The sequence below is a fragment of the Drosophila persimilis genome, unplaced genomic scaffold (assembly GCF_003286085.1).
Source record: "Drosophila persimilis strain 14011-0111.01,24,50 unplaced genomic scaffold, DperRS2 tig00000124-arrow-pilon, whole genome shotgun sequence".
NCBI lineage: Eukaryota > Metazoa > Arthropoda > Insecta > Diptera > Drosophilidae > Drosophila > Drosophila persimilis.
Window position 1 is genome coordinate 12,507,158 of NW_020825294.1, and position 16,906 is coordinate 12,524,063.

At 40.9% G+C, this 16,906-nt stretch overlaps 2 protein-coding genes and 1 long non-coding RNA gene across 3 annotated transcripts; all 3 read right to left on the minus strand.

Moving 5' to 3' along the window:
- Positions 1 to 229: 229 nt before the first annotated feature.
- On the minus strand, positions 230 to 996 carry LOC6598056. Its single transcript, XM_026987278.1, has 2 exons — positions 856 to 996; positions 230 to 793 (listed from the first exon to the last, which is right to left on the minus strand). The coding sequence occupies exons 1-2, from the start codon at positions 961 to 963 to the stop codon at positions 281 to 283; spliced, it is 621 nt and encodes a 206-aa protein (XP_026843079.1). The 5' UTR covers positions 964 to 996; the 3' UTR covers positions 230 to 280.
- A 153-nt stretch (positions 997 to 1,149) lies between these two features.
- Positions 1,150 to 2,356, minus strand: LOC6598055. The gene is made up of 2 exons (XM_002023112.2): positions 1,767 to 2,356; positions 1,150 to 1,687 (listed from the first exon to the last, which is right to left on the minus strand). The coding sequence occupies exons 1-2, from the start codon at positions 2,145 to 2,147 to the stop codon at positions 1,310 to 1,312; spliced, it is 759 nt and encodes a 252-aa protein (XP_002023148.2). The 5' UTR covers positions 2,148 to 2,356; the 3' UTR covers positions 1,150 to 1,309.
- Positions 2,357 to 3,155: 799 nt separating this feature from the next.
- Positions 3,156 to 4,669, minus strand: LOC113565534. Its single transcript, XR_003408656.1, has 3 exons — positions 4,602 to 4,669; positions 3,403 to 3,437; positions 3,156 to 3,334 (listed from the first exon to the last, which is right to left on the minus strand). It is a non-coding gene; the product is annotated as an uncharacterized LOC113565534 (long non-coding RNA).
- Positions 4,670 to 16,906: the final 12,237 nt, after the last annotated feature.

The window sequence follows — 16,906 nt, forward strand, 5'->3', positions numbered from 1 at the left end:
CTCAGACTGATTTTCTGTCTCTCTCGCACTCTTTGTCGTGTCATTTAATATTAGCGGCGTCTGCCGGAGGAGAGCCATACTGACTTAGTATCGGGTATAACTGTAGAGTTGCGGTGTCCGCAGCAACTCACAACGTTCCCCCTCGTTTTTTTTTTTGATTAAACAATGTATTTGTATTATTTAAAAACCTATTACGAACATGGCAACCATCAAATAAAGAAAAAGAAAATTGGTTTTTTCTGCTTTATTTATGAACATTTATGAATGCACATTGTGCATGTCATACTGAATCTGCTGTTGATATGAGCTTTTCTTTGTTTGATACTTTTGCCTTCGCTCTTGTCTTTCGACTGCACAAAAATATCATGCAGCGAATGGAAATGAGCACTGAACCTGCCAGTACCATCCAGTTCGTTGTGCTCATTGATAGCCAAAGACGCAGAAGCGCTGGCTGATACTCGCAGATATAGTAGTTGTCGTACCCGAAAGATCTCCTCATATACAATGTCGAGTTGGACAGCACCAGACTGAGATAGCTTTTGGACAGCGGCTTTTCCGTACCGGGCATCCAGCGGGTGAAGGTCAGCGGCTGCTTGACGCCCTCCCAGGAGTAGGGCATTTCACTGTCGAAGCTGTGGCCTGACGTGGCAAAGGTGCTGCCATCGGCGAAGCCCTTGGACAGCGCGTAGTCCTCGAGCGCCTTTAACTCCTCGATCGTTTCCACGGACACTAGCTGGCTGTTGTGCTTCCAGCAGTCTCTTCTCGAAAGAAACCAGTCACAGTTTCTTAAAGTCTGAAACGATTGAAACGATTTTAGGTGAAGCCTTTGAATTCCCTTTTCTATATTCCACTTACGCCATCTTCATTGCCTATATAGTAGAGCCCTTTGCCGACCAGATCGAACGTGGCCTCACTCTGCCAAACCGCCAACAGGCAAAGGCATAAAATTGAAAATATTCTCATTTTTTAAGTCATCCGACTGTCGGTGTTCACTTGCCAAAGCGTGTGAGCAACTGATTTCACTCTCTCAAGGCGTCATGTCATATATACGAACCCCACTTCACAACGTTCCCTCTCGATTTGTTAGTAGTCTACCCCTTTCTTTTACTCCAGCGATAGCATTTTCCCAGTGAGACTCGTACACGAAAGTATGCAATAAGATCTTTAATATTTTCCAATATCTGATGCCTCGAGCCTAACTGTTATTTGAAACAATACTTATTTCATCGATTTCATGTAGTTGCACAGACCTTTTAAAAATGGAAGCAAGAGAATTTGGAAAGACTGATACTGCCACGCCTGTCTTCTATTAGTGAATAACCGTTCGCGACCCGCTTTCGGTGTTGAGCGTCTGCTCGCAGATATCGACGGCTCGGGTGTAGCACGACTCACTGCTCATGAACAGCTCTCCGGCCCGTAGCGTGAGAATCAGACAGTTACGGCCCATGAGGGGAGTGGGCTCTTCCGGAGCCCAGTTCGAGTAGTTAAGAGCCCGGGCGCGGCCGAAATAGTTCCAGTAGAAGCGCATGTCGCCGGGCCAGCGGTGGCCGGCGCTCCAGAACTGGGTGCCGTTCTGGAAGCCGATCTCGTAGAGGTGCCGCGCCAGGATTCGCATCTCTTCGTCGCTGTCTAGGCAGACGCGCGAAGTCTTTTTGTCCTGGTAGCAGAAGTTGTGGAACGAGGTGTGCTGCAGATCCCGCGAAAAGAGGCTGATATTCGACAAATCATATCGAAGTCCCTAGACGGACAACTGGACCACTACTCACCAGCGGCTCTTCGTCGGCTATGAAGTAGCAGTACTTCTCCTGCACCTTCTCGTAGGGCACCTTGCATCGCATCCCAGCCACTGCTCCCCACTGATCCAAGAAGAGTACCAGGAAGCCGAGCATCCCAAGAAGCAGGTTCTCTTTCTTCCGTGCATTCTGGCCTTTTGGCATTGTGGCTTCGGTAAAACTGTGAATGGGTTGATGTTGATCCACTAGCGCAATCGCCAGCGACCAGCCCATTGGGAGAGGCGTTATGAAACGATCGCTCTGTTTTAGATTCGGGCTTCGCTGATAAGAAGACTTCACCGAACTATTTGGTTCAAGGTCAGAGAATCTACGAATGCTATCAGAATTGAATGACGTCTCAGAGCCTCTCCACATACGCGGAACTGTCGCACAGAGTACAGGTTCAGTCAGATACAGGGCTCTGCTAGTCTGTCCTCCACTTACCACATCTCTGTGCCATGAACACTTTCATTTACGTAGGATCTGGTCATCCTCAATCAAAAGTAAGGACCCCAATTTCTTCCGCTAGGTTCTTTGTCTCGGGGTTGATTGCTGCCACTGAGTTATTGTTTATATTCACTTATAATTATATGAATATTTACCCATTCATTCGTCGAATGTGCTGCTTCATTCCAAGTATATCTTGGATTGGAGTTCTCTATACATATAAGCAATCATATAAAGAACAACTTGTGTTATATTTTTGTTAGCATATTTTAATTAGCATTCAGACTTGGTTCGGATAGAATTGTGAGTACTACACATCTATGCATCTCATGCTCAATACCGTGCAAATCGTAGAAATCACTAGCTGCAGAAATTTTAGCTTTTGCACCGATCAAACTTTAATTTAATAATATAGTCTGTTGGACACACAGTTGATACAAAAATAGTGGATTATATTTTTATAATTGTTGGAAGCTGGCAGTCAATATACGCTAATGGCAAATACATTTCTACATTGGCACTATGAAAAAGCTGTACTTGCTCTTATTTACTTTTGAATAAGTACAGTAATGATAGAGTAATATCGATATTTTTGGATTAAAAAGAACATCATAATATTTTGAAACAACACAAATGAGAACCAACACAAACTTTTGTCGCAATGCAATATACGGTGGCGAGGCCTTTTTTTAGTTTAAGCGTAAAATCTATAACCTGTAAAATCTTTAAAAATTAATCAATCCTTGTTTTTTCTTTTGCATAGATTCTTTAATGTAATGATAAAGAAAAAAACAAAATAATTTCAATTCAAAGAGATCGGTTTTCTTACGAAATTTTATTTTTTTCAAAAAAGTCCGTGTGCAAACTTTTGCACGTTTGGAATTTTGTGCTTTAATCAATTTTATTAACACATTGTCCAAAGGGACTTAGCTTCTATCACATTCTGAATAAGTTTTGATATACTCTCGACTAAATTTAGTATGTGCTTGCATGGTATGGTATCATGCTCCGACTGCACGCGCTCCGAAAACTTATCCAATCCCATTGGTACAGACTCGTACTCTTCCAATGTTTTTTAAGCAATAAGCTTCAGATCTGGGCTATTGAGCAGGCCACTGGAATAAATGAAAACTTGATTTATTGGGACGATTTGTTATGATTTTAGTCGTGTGCTTCGGGTTACCGTCTCGCTGGAAAGTGATCTCCTGTATGGGGTTTCTAAAATATAAAGAAAATATTTACTATTTAAAAAAAAATACACACATTTTTGTAATCTCCCATTGCAACATATATTTCAAAAAAATATCCAAACTAAATAAACAAACAATTTGTTTACGAACAAACATGTGCTATCACAAATATTTTGTCAGCATGTTCCATCCCGTTGGCAACATTCATTCAGCAGCATGTGTTGCTTCACCAAGTTGCGTACAACAATAATCAAAATGTTGCTGAGAAATATTTTAAACATAAATAATAGTTTATGTTTTAATTTTGTTTTAACATGAGTGTTTTGCTTTAAACATTGTCATCAAACTTTAAGCATTTTATCGAAGATGTTTTGTCAGCATGCTGCAGAAACATGTTCAGTCAAGATTTTGAAGAAACATTTACTGCGGGTATAACAGTTTCATGGCGCCATCTTTACTTTCTAGCTAATCTGCTTTTACCCGATTGATTCTTCCGAATTTAAAACAAAGTAAAGCGAATCAGTTCGTCGAATTTCGCCGAAATCAGCTTTCCATTGTATTTATTTATTTATTTATTTAACAAATATCTGCTAATAATGAAACTTAGTTACAAAAGAAGGAATGAAGAGAAGTTCAAATAGGAGTTATAGTTGTGGCATATACATATAAGCCTAAAAGGTTTATACACCACCAGCTGAACACCACAATAGTAGTTCATTTAGATCCATTTGAAGGCGTGTGTAGTAGTAGTAGAGTATGTTATAACTTGAGGAAGGTCATTCACAAATAAAATAAACAGAAGCGGGCCCAGATGACTTCCCAGTGGCACTCCGTTAAAAATATTTCACAACACATTGGATCACATTGATCTGCTTCTTACAAGTTTTTTTTTTTTGGCGCAGACCACAGCAAATTCCATTTTAATTATTTATTTATTTAAAAATTTGCAACGAAAATTTCAAAACAAATTAGTATCAGACCAATGTGCCAGACAACGCTCACAGCGGAATTAGTGTAAAAAGAGAGCAGGGAGGAGAGAGGTTATAGCGAGAGCTACTAAGCAGAGAGCGCTATTGCTCAAAAAGTTTAAAAAGCAAGAGAAAAAAAACAGTTGGGTTTGGATAATGAGAGTGATAGCTAAAGCAAAGTTTACGGTATAAGAGCGTGCAAAACTTAGCGTGAGCTTACTTACGGAAAGCAACACACAAACACACGAATAACCAACGCACAGAATAAATATCAAATTAAGTTTTTATGAAAACAGTAGGCATGCGTTAAAGAACAGATTTTTTTTTTTATTGTACGTTAATTGGGATTTTACTAAAGGTTTATTTTGAAAAACACCGGCTGTAACTGCAAAATAAAAGGAAACGAAGCGGAGCGCAAAACAGAAACACGTCTGGTCACTACGAAAGAGAACGAGCGATCGATAATCTTCGTTCATGACTTTCGTCACAGGCTGGCACGCAAATAAGAAAAGAACGAGCGTTTGGCAGTTCCGCCGCAGAAATGGAAATGGAAAAACGCGAGGCCATAAATGCAGAATATTAAATGAAGCGCAAGATCGAACGCATTATTTTGACAGCAAAAAATTCTATGGAGTTGGAGAATGAGGAATTTAAAATGCGAGCAGCAGGCCCGCTTTTGCTTTCAAGAGAGAGCGTAGGCGATTGAAACACTGATGCGTGAGAACAGAGCACACCGAAGAAACGATGATCAAAAGCAGACTAGATAAGAGCAATAACAAATTGCTTGCACGAGTCCGTTATTACGTTGCGATATTGTACTTATTTTAAACAATTGATTACAAATGAAACACTGGTGATCAACACAATTAATAATCAATAAAGAGATTCGATGATATACCAAAACAAAATGACAATAATGTTGTAATGATATTTAATGCTTTTATGATCTGATTGCTGAAAGCCACTGACTCCCATTGTCTATCTCCTTAAGTGGCATCAATAAATATCATTATAATTATTATTATTATATTGTTAATTAATTATTACTTCACAGCACGTACAGTAGCCAGACGGAAGTTTTCTTCGATTTTTTTATAAATTCCGTGTATTTTAACCACATTTCCGTTGAGTTTGTATTCGTATTACTTTTATTTTACGAATTATTATTACATTTTTCAATTATTATTTATTTTGTACAATAATAAACATTATGATGTCTTTCGAGCGTTTACTGTAATATTTTTTTTATTATATTTATTATTGACGTATGAATAATATAAATAATACAACTTTTTTGCCCAATTGAAATAAAACAATTATTCAAATATTTTTAATAAACCCGCTTACTCCCCACCGTAATTTCGCTTAACAATGTTTTGCCCATTTTCGATCACTTATGAACCAATACACTTGAACAAAATCAGCTTGCTGAAAAAACAAACATGCTTGATCGATCAAACTAAGCTGAGCTGATTTCAGCAAGCTTTTTCAGCTTTCAGCTCCGATTTCAGCTACAGTATGCGCGAGCCCTTACTCCCGCCAATATACACCTGGCAGAACTGAAAAAGTATCTTCTTCTACTCAAAAGTGGTCAAAATTTCACTCAAGTTCAGTTACACTCTGGTTTCACTTATATTCTTTTTAACCGAATGAATGTTTAGATAATTGCTAAAACATTCAGTATGGAATATTATTATTAATTATTATTTTATTTTATTGAATTGAATATAAGGAAATTGATCAAAAACCATTACTTTTACTCAAAAACTAAGTTTTTGAAAAAAAAATTAATATTGCGAAGAAATATAGAAAGTAGGAAAACAGAATACGAAATAAGATGAGAAAGAAGAAAATATACATATATATACATTGTAGATTGTATGTACATTGGTTCGAAAAGTTTCAACGCCTTGTAAACTAAAAAAATAGTTCGATTTTTTGTAATACTATAATAATATATAATAATAATAACATAATAATATTAGTCATTTTTGTCTTTTTGAAAACCGAAATTAGACTTTTTAATTCCCAGCCGACCCACGGCACGATCACGGGCATCACGGATCAGCGAAAGTCTGATCAGGGGCAAGCGGACCTAATGAAAGTAAGAGAACGAAATAGAGCGATAGTAGGGGAGCGCTAGTGCAGCTCGGGTTACAGCTAAGCTAAGAACGAAAGATACATAGATGGAACGGGGGAGATCTGCAGGAACGAAGAAGAAGGGTAGGGAGGCGAAAGAACGGCAGCTGTCGCACGTAAGCTTAAGCGGTAAAACAATGATTTGGTACAGTGGGCACGGCGAATAGCGAATAATATTGAAGGTTGCCACTCAAAAGATTCGTACCGGATTTTAAAGACGACCATTTGAAACATTTATCGAAAGTGATCAAAAACATGAATCAGATCGACAGTAATTGTGTAATTTTTAATAAAAGACCCCAGCTTGAGAAGGCTTGTGGGCTCACTGATCTAGGAGATGATCTTTCGGCTAAGGACCGTATTGATCCACATGTAGCAACAAAAGCGGTCTCGTTTATGATGAGAGAAGGTCTCAATGAGAATTTATATTTGGAATTGCATTTACTTTCCCACACAAAACAGGTGGAGAAATTGAACAAAATTATTAATAGATTATATGAAAGGTGTACCAAGGTGGGTCTCAACGTTCGTGGAATAATCTGCAAACGAAAATCAATAAGCCACAAACGCACATATTTGTAAAGCTATTTTCTGATACAGTAAGCTTTGCAATTAAAATCTATGCTGATGTGGGAGCATTTGAGCAATCCGCAGCGGCTATTGCCGCATCAAAGTTTGTAAAAGTAATTAGTGTTATACCAAATAGTCTCAAAAATACTTAGTGCCTCCTGTAATGTGAAATACAAATACAAAATGTAGATGTATCTACAAATGGCCGAATTCATTCAAGTAATTCCCACTAGTAGTTTATTGTTTCGAATGGACGAACCCCAATTCAAAGGTGTTCGTTCTGGCTGTACATTACAAAAAAGAGAAGTTGATCAATTGCTCCCTCGGTGCCCAGTGCCAGCTGTTTTTGATCCACAGCGGTTAGGCCTATCTTCAGTCCATTCAAAACGTGAATTTTGAATATTTTCCAGTTTTTCTGCATCATTGGCACGCTGGTGCAGGCTCGGTATATGCTGAGATCCACAAGATTCTTGTGTATCTTGTCCACGAGTCTGGCAACGGGCATGGCATCCCGGAACTGGTGACGAGTGCGGTAGTCGAGTTTGATGTCCCATGTCTGGAGCCAATTGTCGAGCTTCTCGCGTTCCTCTGAGTACAATAAGTAAATTGCCATTTCACGGAAGTTGGCATTAGGGATCAAATGGGTTTTCATCTGCCTGGAGAGTATTTTTTTTATTTTTTTCAAAAACAAAAAAACCATTTTCGATGTTATACTGTTGCTCTCGTATTTGGACAGTCAGTCACTAAAGTATGCGTCTCTAGTTATCCTCTGTATTCAAGCTCGTTTTTGGTGGTTATTTTACAACGAATTCAATCGTTTTTCGATAGGATGGGGTAAACTAAATATTTATCTAACAGAGTTTATCATTATTTTATTTAAATCTTAGTCACTTTATATTTTTTCATATAAAAACAAAAAAATCAACCAATGCCACAAAGATTCTTCTCTTCAGTATTCTGTATTCTCTTTTTAGTATTTTGTAGGGGCAATCACTTTTTTTTTTGGCAATGAGGGCAAATCCAATAAATATATTTAGTTGTTTGAACCAAGTGCCATTTCCCGACTCTCTCTTTCTCTTTCTTTAAAGGTAACATAAATTGTTGCTGTGCAAAAATGTGCAAATGAAGAAAAGGAAAATTCGCAGAGAGATTCTTCGAGATCGTCCGATTCTTGGAGAATTTCACCATATGTGAGCAGCCCCGAAGGTTCCCAATAAAGTTTGCCGAATACGCTAGAATGCAGGTGGAGACTTTCGATTACATTTTAAATACAATTGTAACGCTAATTCAAAAGCGGCAGACATTCTTTCGAGATCCAATTGGACCCAAAGAATGACTTTTTGTTACATTGAGGATCGCAAGGGAAGCTCTTTTTATTTGTATTGTTTATTTTTCGTACATATGTATGTACATATGTAGTTACATGTTTTTTCTATTGTCTATTGGAATTGCAGCGACTGCCAGAACTTTGCATTTCTGGACAGTTGATGTTGTACTGTGTTTTTACCATGGCATATGTTATTCGTCTACATAAATAAACGAGGGGGAACGTTGGGAGTTGCTGCGGACACCGCAACTCTGCAGTTATACCCGATACTAAGTCAGTATGGCTCTCCTCCGGCAGACGCCGCTAATATTAAACGACACGACAAAGAGTGCGTGCGAGAGAGACAGAAAATCAGTCTGAGCGTGACGTCGGGCGCTGCGTAGCCAGTGCAAATTGATTTGTTCCTTTTGGCTATAAAAATGATCCGATCTGATCCAGATTCAGCAATCTGATAGATATGGTTATACTATATGATTGTGCGTTTTCAGTTTTCTCGTATCTGCAATTTGTGGATGCAACAGATTTTCGTCCTTTGTGGGGCGGAAGGAGGTGGGGCGAAATTCTGAGAAATACGTTTTATAGTGAGATCTAACAGGAGTGCGGATACTAAATTTGGTTACTCTAGCCTTAATAGTCTCAGAGATTTGTGGATGCCCCAGATTTTTGTCCTTTGCGGGGGCGGAAGGGGGTGTGGCGAAATTTGGACACGAAACGGTCAAGGTCCGATATCACAGGAGTGTGGTCACCAAATTTTGTTGCTCTGGCTCTTATAGGTTCTGAGATCCTTGAACTCATATTTTGCAATTGGCAAAACCGACCATGAAACCTGTGTGTTAGAGAGAGACAGAGCGAGAAAAAATGAAATTGTTTGGTTGAGATTTTACACTCTAGAAGATATGGTCATCCTCTACGATTCTGCGTTTTTGGTTTTATCGTATCTTTAAAAATGTGGATGCCACAGATTTGCGTCCTTTGGGGGGGCGGAAGTGGGCGGGGTGAAGTTTTGACATATTTTTGTAGCAGTGACATATCATAGAAGTCTGGATCCAAAACATCGTTGCTCTAGCTCTTATAGTCTTTGAGCACTAGGCGCTGAAGGGGACGGACGGACGGACGGACGGACGGACGGACGGACAGACGGACAGACAGACAGGGCTCAATCGACTCGGCTATTGATGCTGTTCAAGAATTTATATACTTTATGGGGTCGGAAACGATTCCTTCTGGACGTTACACACATCCACTTTTACCACAAATCTAATATACCCAAATACTCATTTTGAGTATCGGGTATAAAAACTCCGAGTCGCTCAATTCCCGTAGATTCAATAGCAGGTCAATCTGGCCGTGTACTAAGTCTTTCTCTTTCTGCTCCCTTAATTTTTTCGCTGTGTATTCCACCATGGACGAAGGCAATTTTAATTTTGTGCATATTGCTGCTCGCTAGAAGGCGAGCCGAGTCACCCTGCCGGTCTACTGGGATCATACAGGGCGCCAACAGATGTCGCCGAGAGCGCCTAGGCTACCGCTGGATAACACTCACGGGACCTTGTCGGGCTAAGAATTACTACGAGGGTCGGGGATATCGACAAGCATCGCCGAGAGTGCCTATGCAATCGCCGGATAGCACTTACGGGACACTGTCGAACTAAGAATTACTACGAATACGGGAATACCGACGCATATCGCCGAGAGTGCCTAGGCAATCGCCGGATAGCACTCACGGGACATTATCGGGCTAAACATTGCTGCGAAAGTCTTTATCATACAGGGCAGGTATCGCCGAGAGGGCTTAGGCAATCGGACAGCACCTTCGGGACCCTGGGAACTACTGGGATCAGGCGGTGACACCAACAGACGTCACCGGGAGCGCTTAGACGATCGTCGGATAGCGGCCTAGGGACCCTGCGGGGTCACAAACTACTGGAGGGAATCATGCAGGGGGAACGCCGACAGGTGTCACCGAGAACGCCTAGGCAATCGCCGGACAGCGGCCTCAGGATCCCGTTGGGCTACGAACTACTGGAGGGAATCACGCGGGGCCCCGACGGGCATCCGAAGCGAATACGGATCACCACGTGGGTGCAGCCAAAGAGGGAGACTCGGGCAAGAGGCGTGAGGAAGGGCAGAGAAGGTGAAGCCCCGGGCTTCCAGGTTCCCTAGTGTATAGATTGTTGGTGCTCTGGCTATGTTTTCGTTATATTCGTTACATTTCACTTTATTCTTTCTTGGTTCCCTAACTATCGCACCGCTCAGCAGCCCGTATACACGTCTAGAGACTCGCTTACCCCTGAACTCCCACGCTTGTATTCGTCGAAAGCCTCCTCTTCCCCGTGAGTGCAGCGTCGATGCAGGATCCCCTCTCCGTAAGTGTGGTATCGATGCAGGATGCAGCCGGCGTTCTGCTGGCTCTGCCGATCCAGCGTCAGCGTGGGCGGCTAGCGTCGTCATCCTCGCTGCGGCAGAAGGCTGGCTTCGTTGTTTCCCCTCTCTTTCGGCGTCTGTAGCTGCGCCGGTGACTTTCGCCTCTCTTTTCCGCTGCTGGTGCGTCGTTGCTGGATTTGATTGCTGTTCTCAGCGGTCCTCTTCTGCCGTTGCTGCGTTGATGCTGTTATCTTATCTTTTCAGCGCTTCTCCTCTGCCGTTGCTGCGTCGATGCCGGCGGCTCGCTGTTCTCGGCGTTTCTCTTCTGCCGCTGCCGCGTCGATGCCGGCGGCTCGCTGGATCCCGGTGTTTTCCTCGTGGGATTGACTGTCGTGAAATGGTAAGCGAAACGATATGGGGAAGCTGTCTCTTTATTGATGGTACATTTATCGTATGCATTCTCTGTTCTTAAGGCTAAGTAACGATATATTTAAGAGAAACTAGAGATATAAAAAGGGATGCAGCGATGCAGCGCGCTGTGACGAACCTTCTTAAGGTTCGTTACAACTGGATGCATCAAATGGACCAATGGTCCAGTGCTTTTATCTCTCCTTCTTCCTCTACAAGGGACGAGATCGGGGCCCCTCCATCAGCTGGTCCAGTGACTCTATCTCTGTCTTTTCCTCTCCAAGAGACGACATCGGGGCCGCCTTCTTCAGCTGGTCCAATGATTGTACCTCCATTTCGTACAATATTTGATAATTTTGTATCGAAAAGGTAAGGTAAGATTTGATATTTGGAGGGCGTAGCGTATCGCAACAAAATATCGATACTTTCACAAAGCAACCATACATGCTCCGTTTATTCATTTAACCCAAAACAAAAATTGAAGATGTATGCGAAATTTGGTAAAATCCGAGTGGACGGTTTGGACAGCAACTTTATGCACGATCTATTCGGGGCATATTGCGACCACCCGAATGGGAAACCCAAACGCAACCGCATATTACAAAGAAAAGCTAAAATGAGCGTGAAATTTGGCACAATAAAAACCATTTACGAGGTTCGTCCAGCCGATGTGATGAAGTTCTATATTTCTTTCCTGAAGGAAAGTAGTAAAACTAAGTAAAATAAGTTTATAAAATAATCTTCTCATAATGTATTGTATTCCAGTCGAGGCCGTTCAGGAGCCCGAGTACATGGCTGAGCCGAAGGCCGTCCTGATGCCTGATGCTGCTGAGCCGGAGATCGACGACATGGCCATCGTGGATGCTGCTGAGCAGGAGATCGACGAGCAGCAGGAGACGGACGAGGAATCGCTCACGTGTGAGTAAAGAAAAAAGTTAAAAAACTTCTATGTAATAATTTTATAATTTACTCACTTCTTTAAAGCCATGTGTATAAGAAAGATCGAGAAGCTGCCAGGCCCTGCTAATCCTACTCCTGCCAAAAGTACCAGTCCAATTGCGGAAAGTACTACAGTAATGCCGTCCCACAATGAACAGTCGATCGGTGTACAGTGCAAATTATGTAAAAAAGTGATCGCAAAGGTAAGCAATTTAGGCTCCCATATTTTGACGCAACACTACACCGCGCTTAAAGCAATGGTAGCGCAGGACTCGGAAACTATGACTCGGATAAATGAAGACTTCGATACCAAAAAAGTAAACAGTGTTTTAGCACTGTCATGTCAAACGAAGGTGCTGCTGGAATATATGCGGCCTATCATGATGTGCTGCAGCCAATTTAAGAAGGTTGGACGTAAATTGTGGGCCCGCAAGACTGTAGAGGAAATTCTGCTGGAAGAGACGAAAAAAATAAACTGAATTAAATTAAATTATATTTATATATACATATGTATATATATATAAATATATATAGTCTTACAGTTCTGTACGCGCGAGCCTTACGGGCTGAATGCAAAGCCGTAATGTAAATAACTTACCACACCATACCACATAAAACGTAACGCAATATATTATTATTAATTAATATTAATCAATTAATTATGATTAATAAATGTATTACGTTTATTTAAAAATTTAATAATATATAATATATATTTATTTTACAAAAATATTCTTTCCATACTATTGAATTTGTTTTGTCAACGATGGTTCTCTGAAGCATAGGCAAAAGATCCGTAATGTTACGGCGTTGGCCGCGGAAAAATTCAGGAACAAATGGTGCACCACGGATGGACGGAATTCAAATTTAAAATTTACTCAGGTCATTTTATTTAAATGGAACACCGGCGCGGATTCGGAAACCGACGCACGAACCGGATCGCCTACGGGAACACGACTACGGATAGCCTTCCCAAGTTAATTTCCACTACCTCAGCAGCGACGCTGATGACTTTGACCTTTCTACGGACAGTGGAGAACTATCCGGCCATATATCCGACCCGTCCTCGGTGTCTGTCGCGTCGACGGTGACAACAATCGTCAATGTGTAGCCGAATATATTCTTAGCAACATTATAATGACAACGACATGGCCGTTGACATCACAAAACAGCATACATTTGGGGCGACACATGAAGAGCGTCTTTCCGTTGGAGTCTGTAAATCGGGCGCAGAAACTATTTACTTGTTATAAAAACAGGGTTCGAGTCGAGAAAAAGTGGACTAAAAGCAAGACTGCCAAGTCAGACAGTGTCGCCGCTGCTGCTGCCCCTGTCTCTTACGCCATCAACAACGGCACCAATCCAAACGATCCTGCTTATGAGGGGTTACTAGGGTATGAATTTATGAAATGGGTATTCGTATGGGTATGTATTGTAAATGTATTTAAATCGATCGTCGTTCTCTTTCGTGACCAGACCCCATTTTTTTGCATAAAAAACCGGTGTTTTTATACCCGATACTCAAAATGAGTATTGGGGTATATTAGATTTGTGGTAAAAGTGGATGTGTGTAACGTCCTGAAGGAATCGTTTCCGACCCCATAAAGTATATATATTGTTGATCAGCATCAATAGCCGGTCGAAAAAACTTAAAATCAAGACTTTAAACAAATTTCAAGAAGTTAGTTCTCCTACTTCTTTCTCCTGCTCTTCTTAATGCTCAATGCTAAAAGAACTACATATATCGATGCAGGACACATTTTTCACAGGACCTTAAACAGTTTTACAGCTTCGTAAACAGTAAGCGTAGAAAGTCGGCACACCCATCCTAGCTATCACTTCTTAATACGTCGGCAAATAATGGAGATCATTATTTGCCGACCTTTTTGCCCAATTTTTCTAAACCACATATTCTAAGGAAAGCTACTCTGGTCATCCATACCCATACGGTTTACCGAGGTCTAACGGAATTTTCAGTCCCTTGTTAAATGAAATTTCTCCGCTGTTTTCACTTTGTACAGACGGCACTCCAGGCTGTGTACTCAGGTAATGCGCCGACGATCTGCGTGGACCCTTGCATAAACTATTCATCCTATACATTGATACTTCTTGCTCCCCCGATCTGGAAGGAATCGTTTCTGTCCATAAAAAAGGTAGCAAGTCTGACGCAAAAAATTATAGAGATTTATCAAAGTAATCCGCCATACATGAAATGTTTGAGAAAATTTTGACTCCGCACCTGCAACATCTCTGCAAGGCACTGATATCTCCAACTCAGCATGGATTTATAAGGCGGCGATCAACAACCACGAACTTGTTAGAGTTTAACTCTTTAATTAATAAAGGCTTTCACACCGACCTTAATAAAGCATTCGACTCTGTAAACCATTCCCTTTTAGCGCATAAACTTGAGCTTTTAGGGTTTCCGCCCAACCTCCTGAGATGGCTTCCCAGCTAAATTTGTTCCAGGGCTCAAAGAGTCCTCTTCAAAAACTTCCTCTCTTCACCAGTAAAGATTGTTGCCATCTAGGCCCCTTACTGTTCACACTCTTTATTAATGACTTGCCTTCGGTATTAACATACTATCGAGTACTTACGTATGCGAATGATGTTAAACTCTGTGTCCAGTATAATGACATTTCATTTCATTCTCGCTTTCAATCCGATCTCAATAACTGTCAGTCATGGTGTTATGCAAACGTGTTACACCTTAATGCCTCGAAATGCAAAATAATGGCATCTCATCGTTCTAGCCCCTTGTTGTCTCCCTATAACCAATATGGTGGTTCTCTTGAGAGAATTACCCTGGTAGATGACCTTGGCCTTATATTAGACGCCAAGCTAAAGTTTTCTGCGGGTGTTAGACTGCCATCTTACTCTTGTAGACTGCTATTAGTAAACCTCCCATCCTTTGTTAAGCGTAGAAAAATGCTTGGTGTCATTTTTATTCACTACTTTGGCTTTCGGCCAAAGAAAATCGTCCAAAATGTTCTTCAAACATGCTGCTTTAGCTAAATTTTCATACATGCATACTGTTGAAACATGGAAACATTCAATTATATGGGCCAGAATCATGTATCGAGAAAACGAGCAGCATGTCCCGCAACATGGACAACATTCTGCATACCCTAGGGAAAAGGGTATTATGGAATTGCGGAAATGTTTGTCATCCCAGACTCTCATGAATGCATAAACTAGTCTCTGTTTAAAAGGTATTTCTCTTAAAGAGACCAAGAATAAGTATCGGGATCAGGATATACAGGACACTAATCAAATGCATGAATACGTCTAAAACATATCATATTGAGAAAATTGTTTTTATTAATTACGTTCTAAAACAGTATCTTTATATAAAATTAACAAAATATGGTATACAAATTACTCCGGTTGACAAGTCTTTTAAATACCAACAATATTGACAAGACAACATTGCGACTGTTTTGTTGTTGAACTTTTTGGTTTAAACCTTGTTTTGGGCAAAATAAAATAAAAACGAGGGGGAACGTTGTGAGTTGCTGCGGACACCGCAACTCTACAGTTATACCCGATACTAAGTCAGTATGGCTCTCCTCCGGCAGACGCCGCTAATATTAAACGACACGACAAAGAATGCGTGCGGGAGAGACAGAAAATCAGTCTGAGCGTGACGTCGGGCGCTGCGTAGCCACTGCAAATTGATTTCTTGCTTTTGGCTACAAAAATGATGATGCGTTTTTAGTTTTCTCGAATGTGCAATATTGTGGGTGCAACAGATTTTCCTTTGTGGGGGCGGAAGGGGGTGGGGCGAAATTCTGAAATATACGTTTTATATTGTTTTATATACAGAAGTGCGGATACCAAATTTGGTTACTCTAGTTTTAATAGTCTCAGAGATTTGTGGATGCCCCAGATTTTCGTCCTTTGCGGGGGCGGAAGGTGGTGTGGTGAAATTTGGACACGAAACGGTCAAGGTCCGATATCACAGGAGTGTGGATACCAAATTTGGTTGCTCTGGCTCTTATAGGTTCTGAGATCCCTGAACTCATATTTTGCAATTGGCAAAACCGACCATGCAACCTGTGTGTTAGAGAGAGACAGAGCGAGAAAGAATAAAATTGTTTTCATGATTCTGGCTATAATAATTATACGATCTGGTTGAGATTTTACACTCTAGAACATATAGTTATCCTCTACGATTCTGCGTTTTTGGTTTTATCGTATCTTTAACAATGTGGATGCCACAGATTTTCGTCCTTTGTGGGGAGGAAGTGGGCGGGGCGAAGTTTTGAAATATTTTTGTAGCAGTGACATATCACAGTAGTCTGGATCCAAAACATCGTTGCTCTAGCTCTTATAGTCTTTGATCACTAGGCGCTGAAGGGGACGGATAGACGGACAGACGGACAGACAGACGGACAGACAGACAGGGCTCATTCGACTCGGCTATTGATGCTGATCAAGAATATATATACTTTATGGGGTCGGAAACGATTCCTTCTGGACGTTACACACATCCACTTTTACCACAAATCTAATATACCCAAATACTCATTTTGAGTATCGGGTATAACAAGGACCAAAAACCAGCCAATCTTGTAGAAAATTTATTCATCAATGGGATAAAAATATGTGGGCAGAGCTAAGAGTCTTAGTTAGCCATAGCTATTCAACGGAATATCAAAATTGAGTAATAGGAACGATATTTCTCTTTCGTTTTTTGTTTGTCCTTTTTGGCCAAAGCCTCTTTTTAGAAAAAATCCAATAAAAGGAAGTATTTAAAATGAGCCAGTCAACTAGGAAATT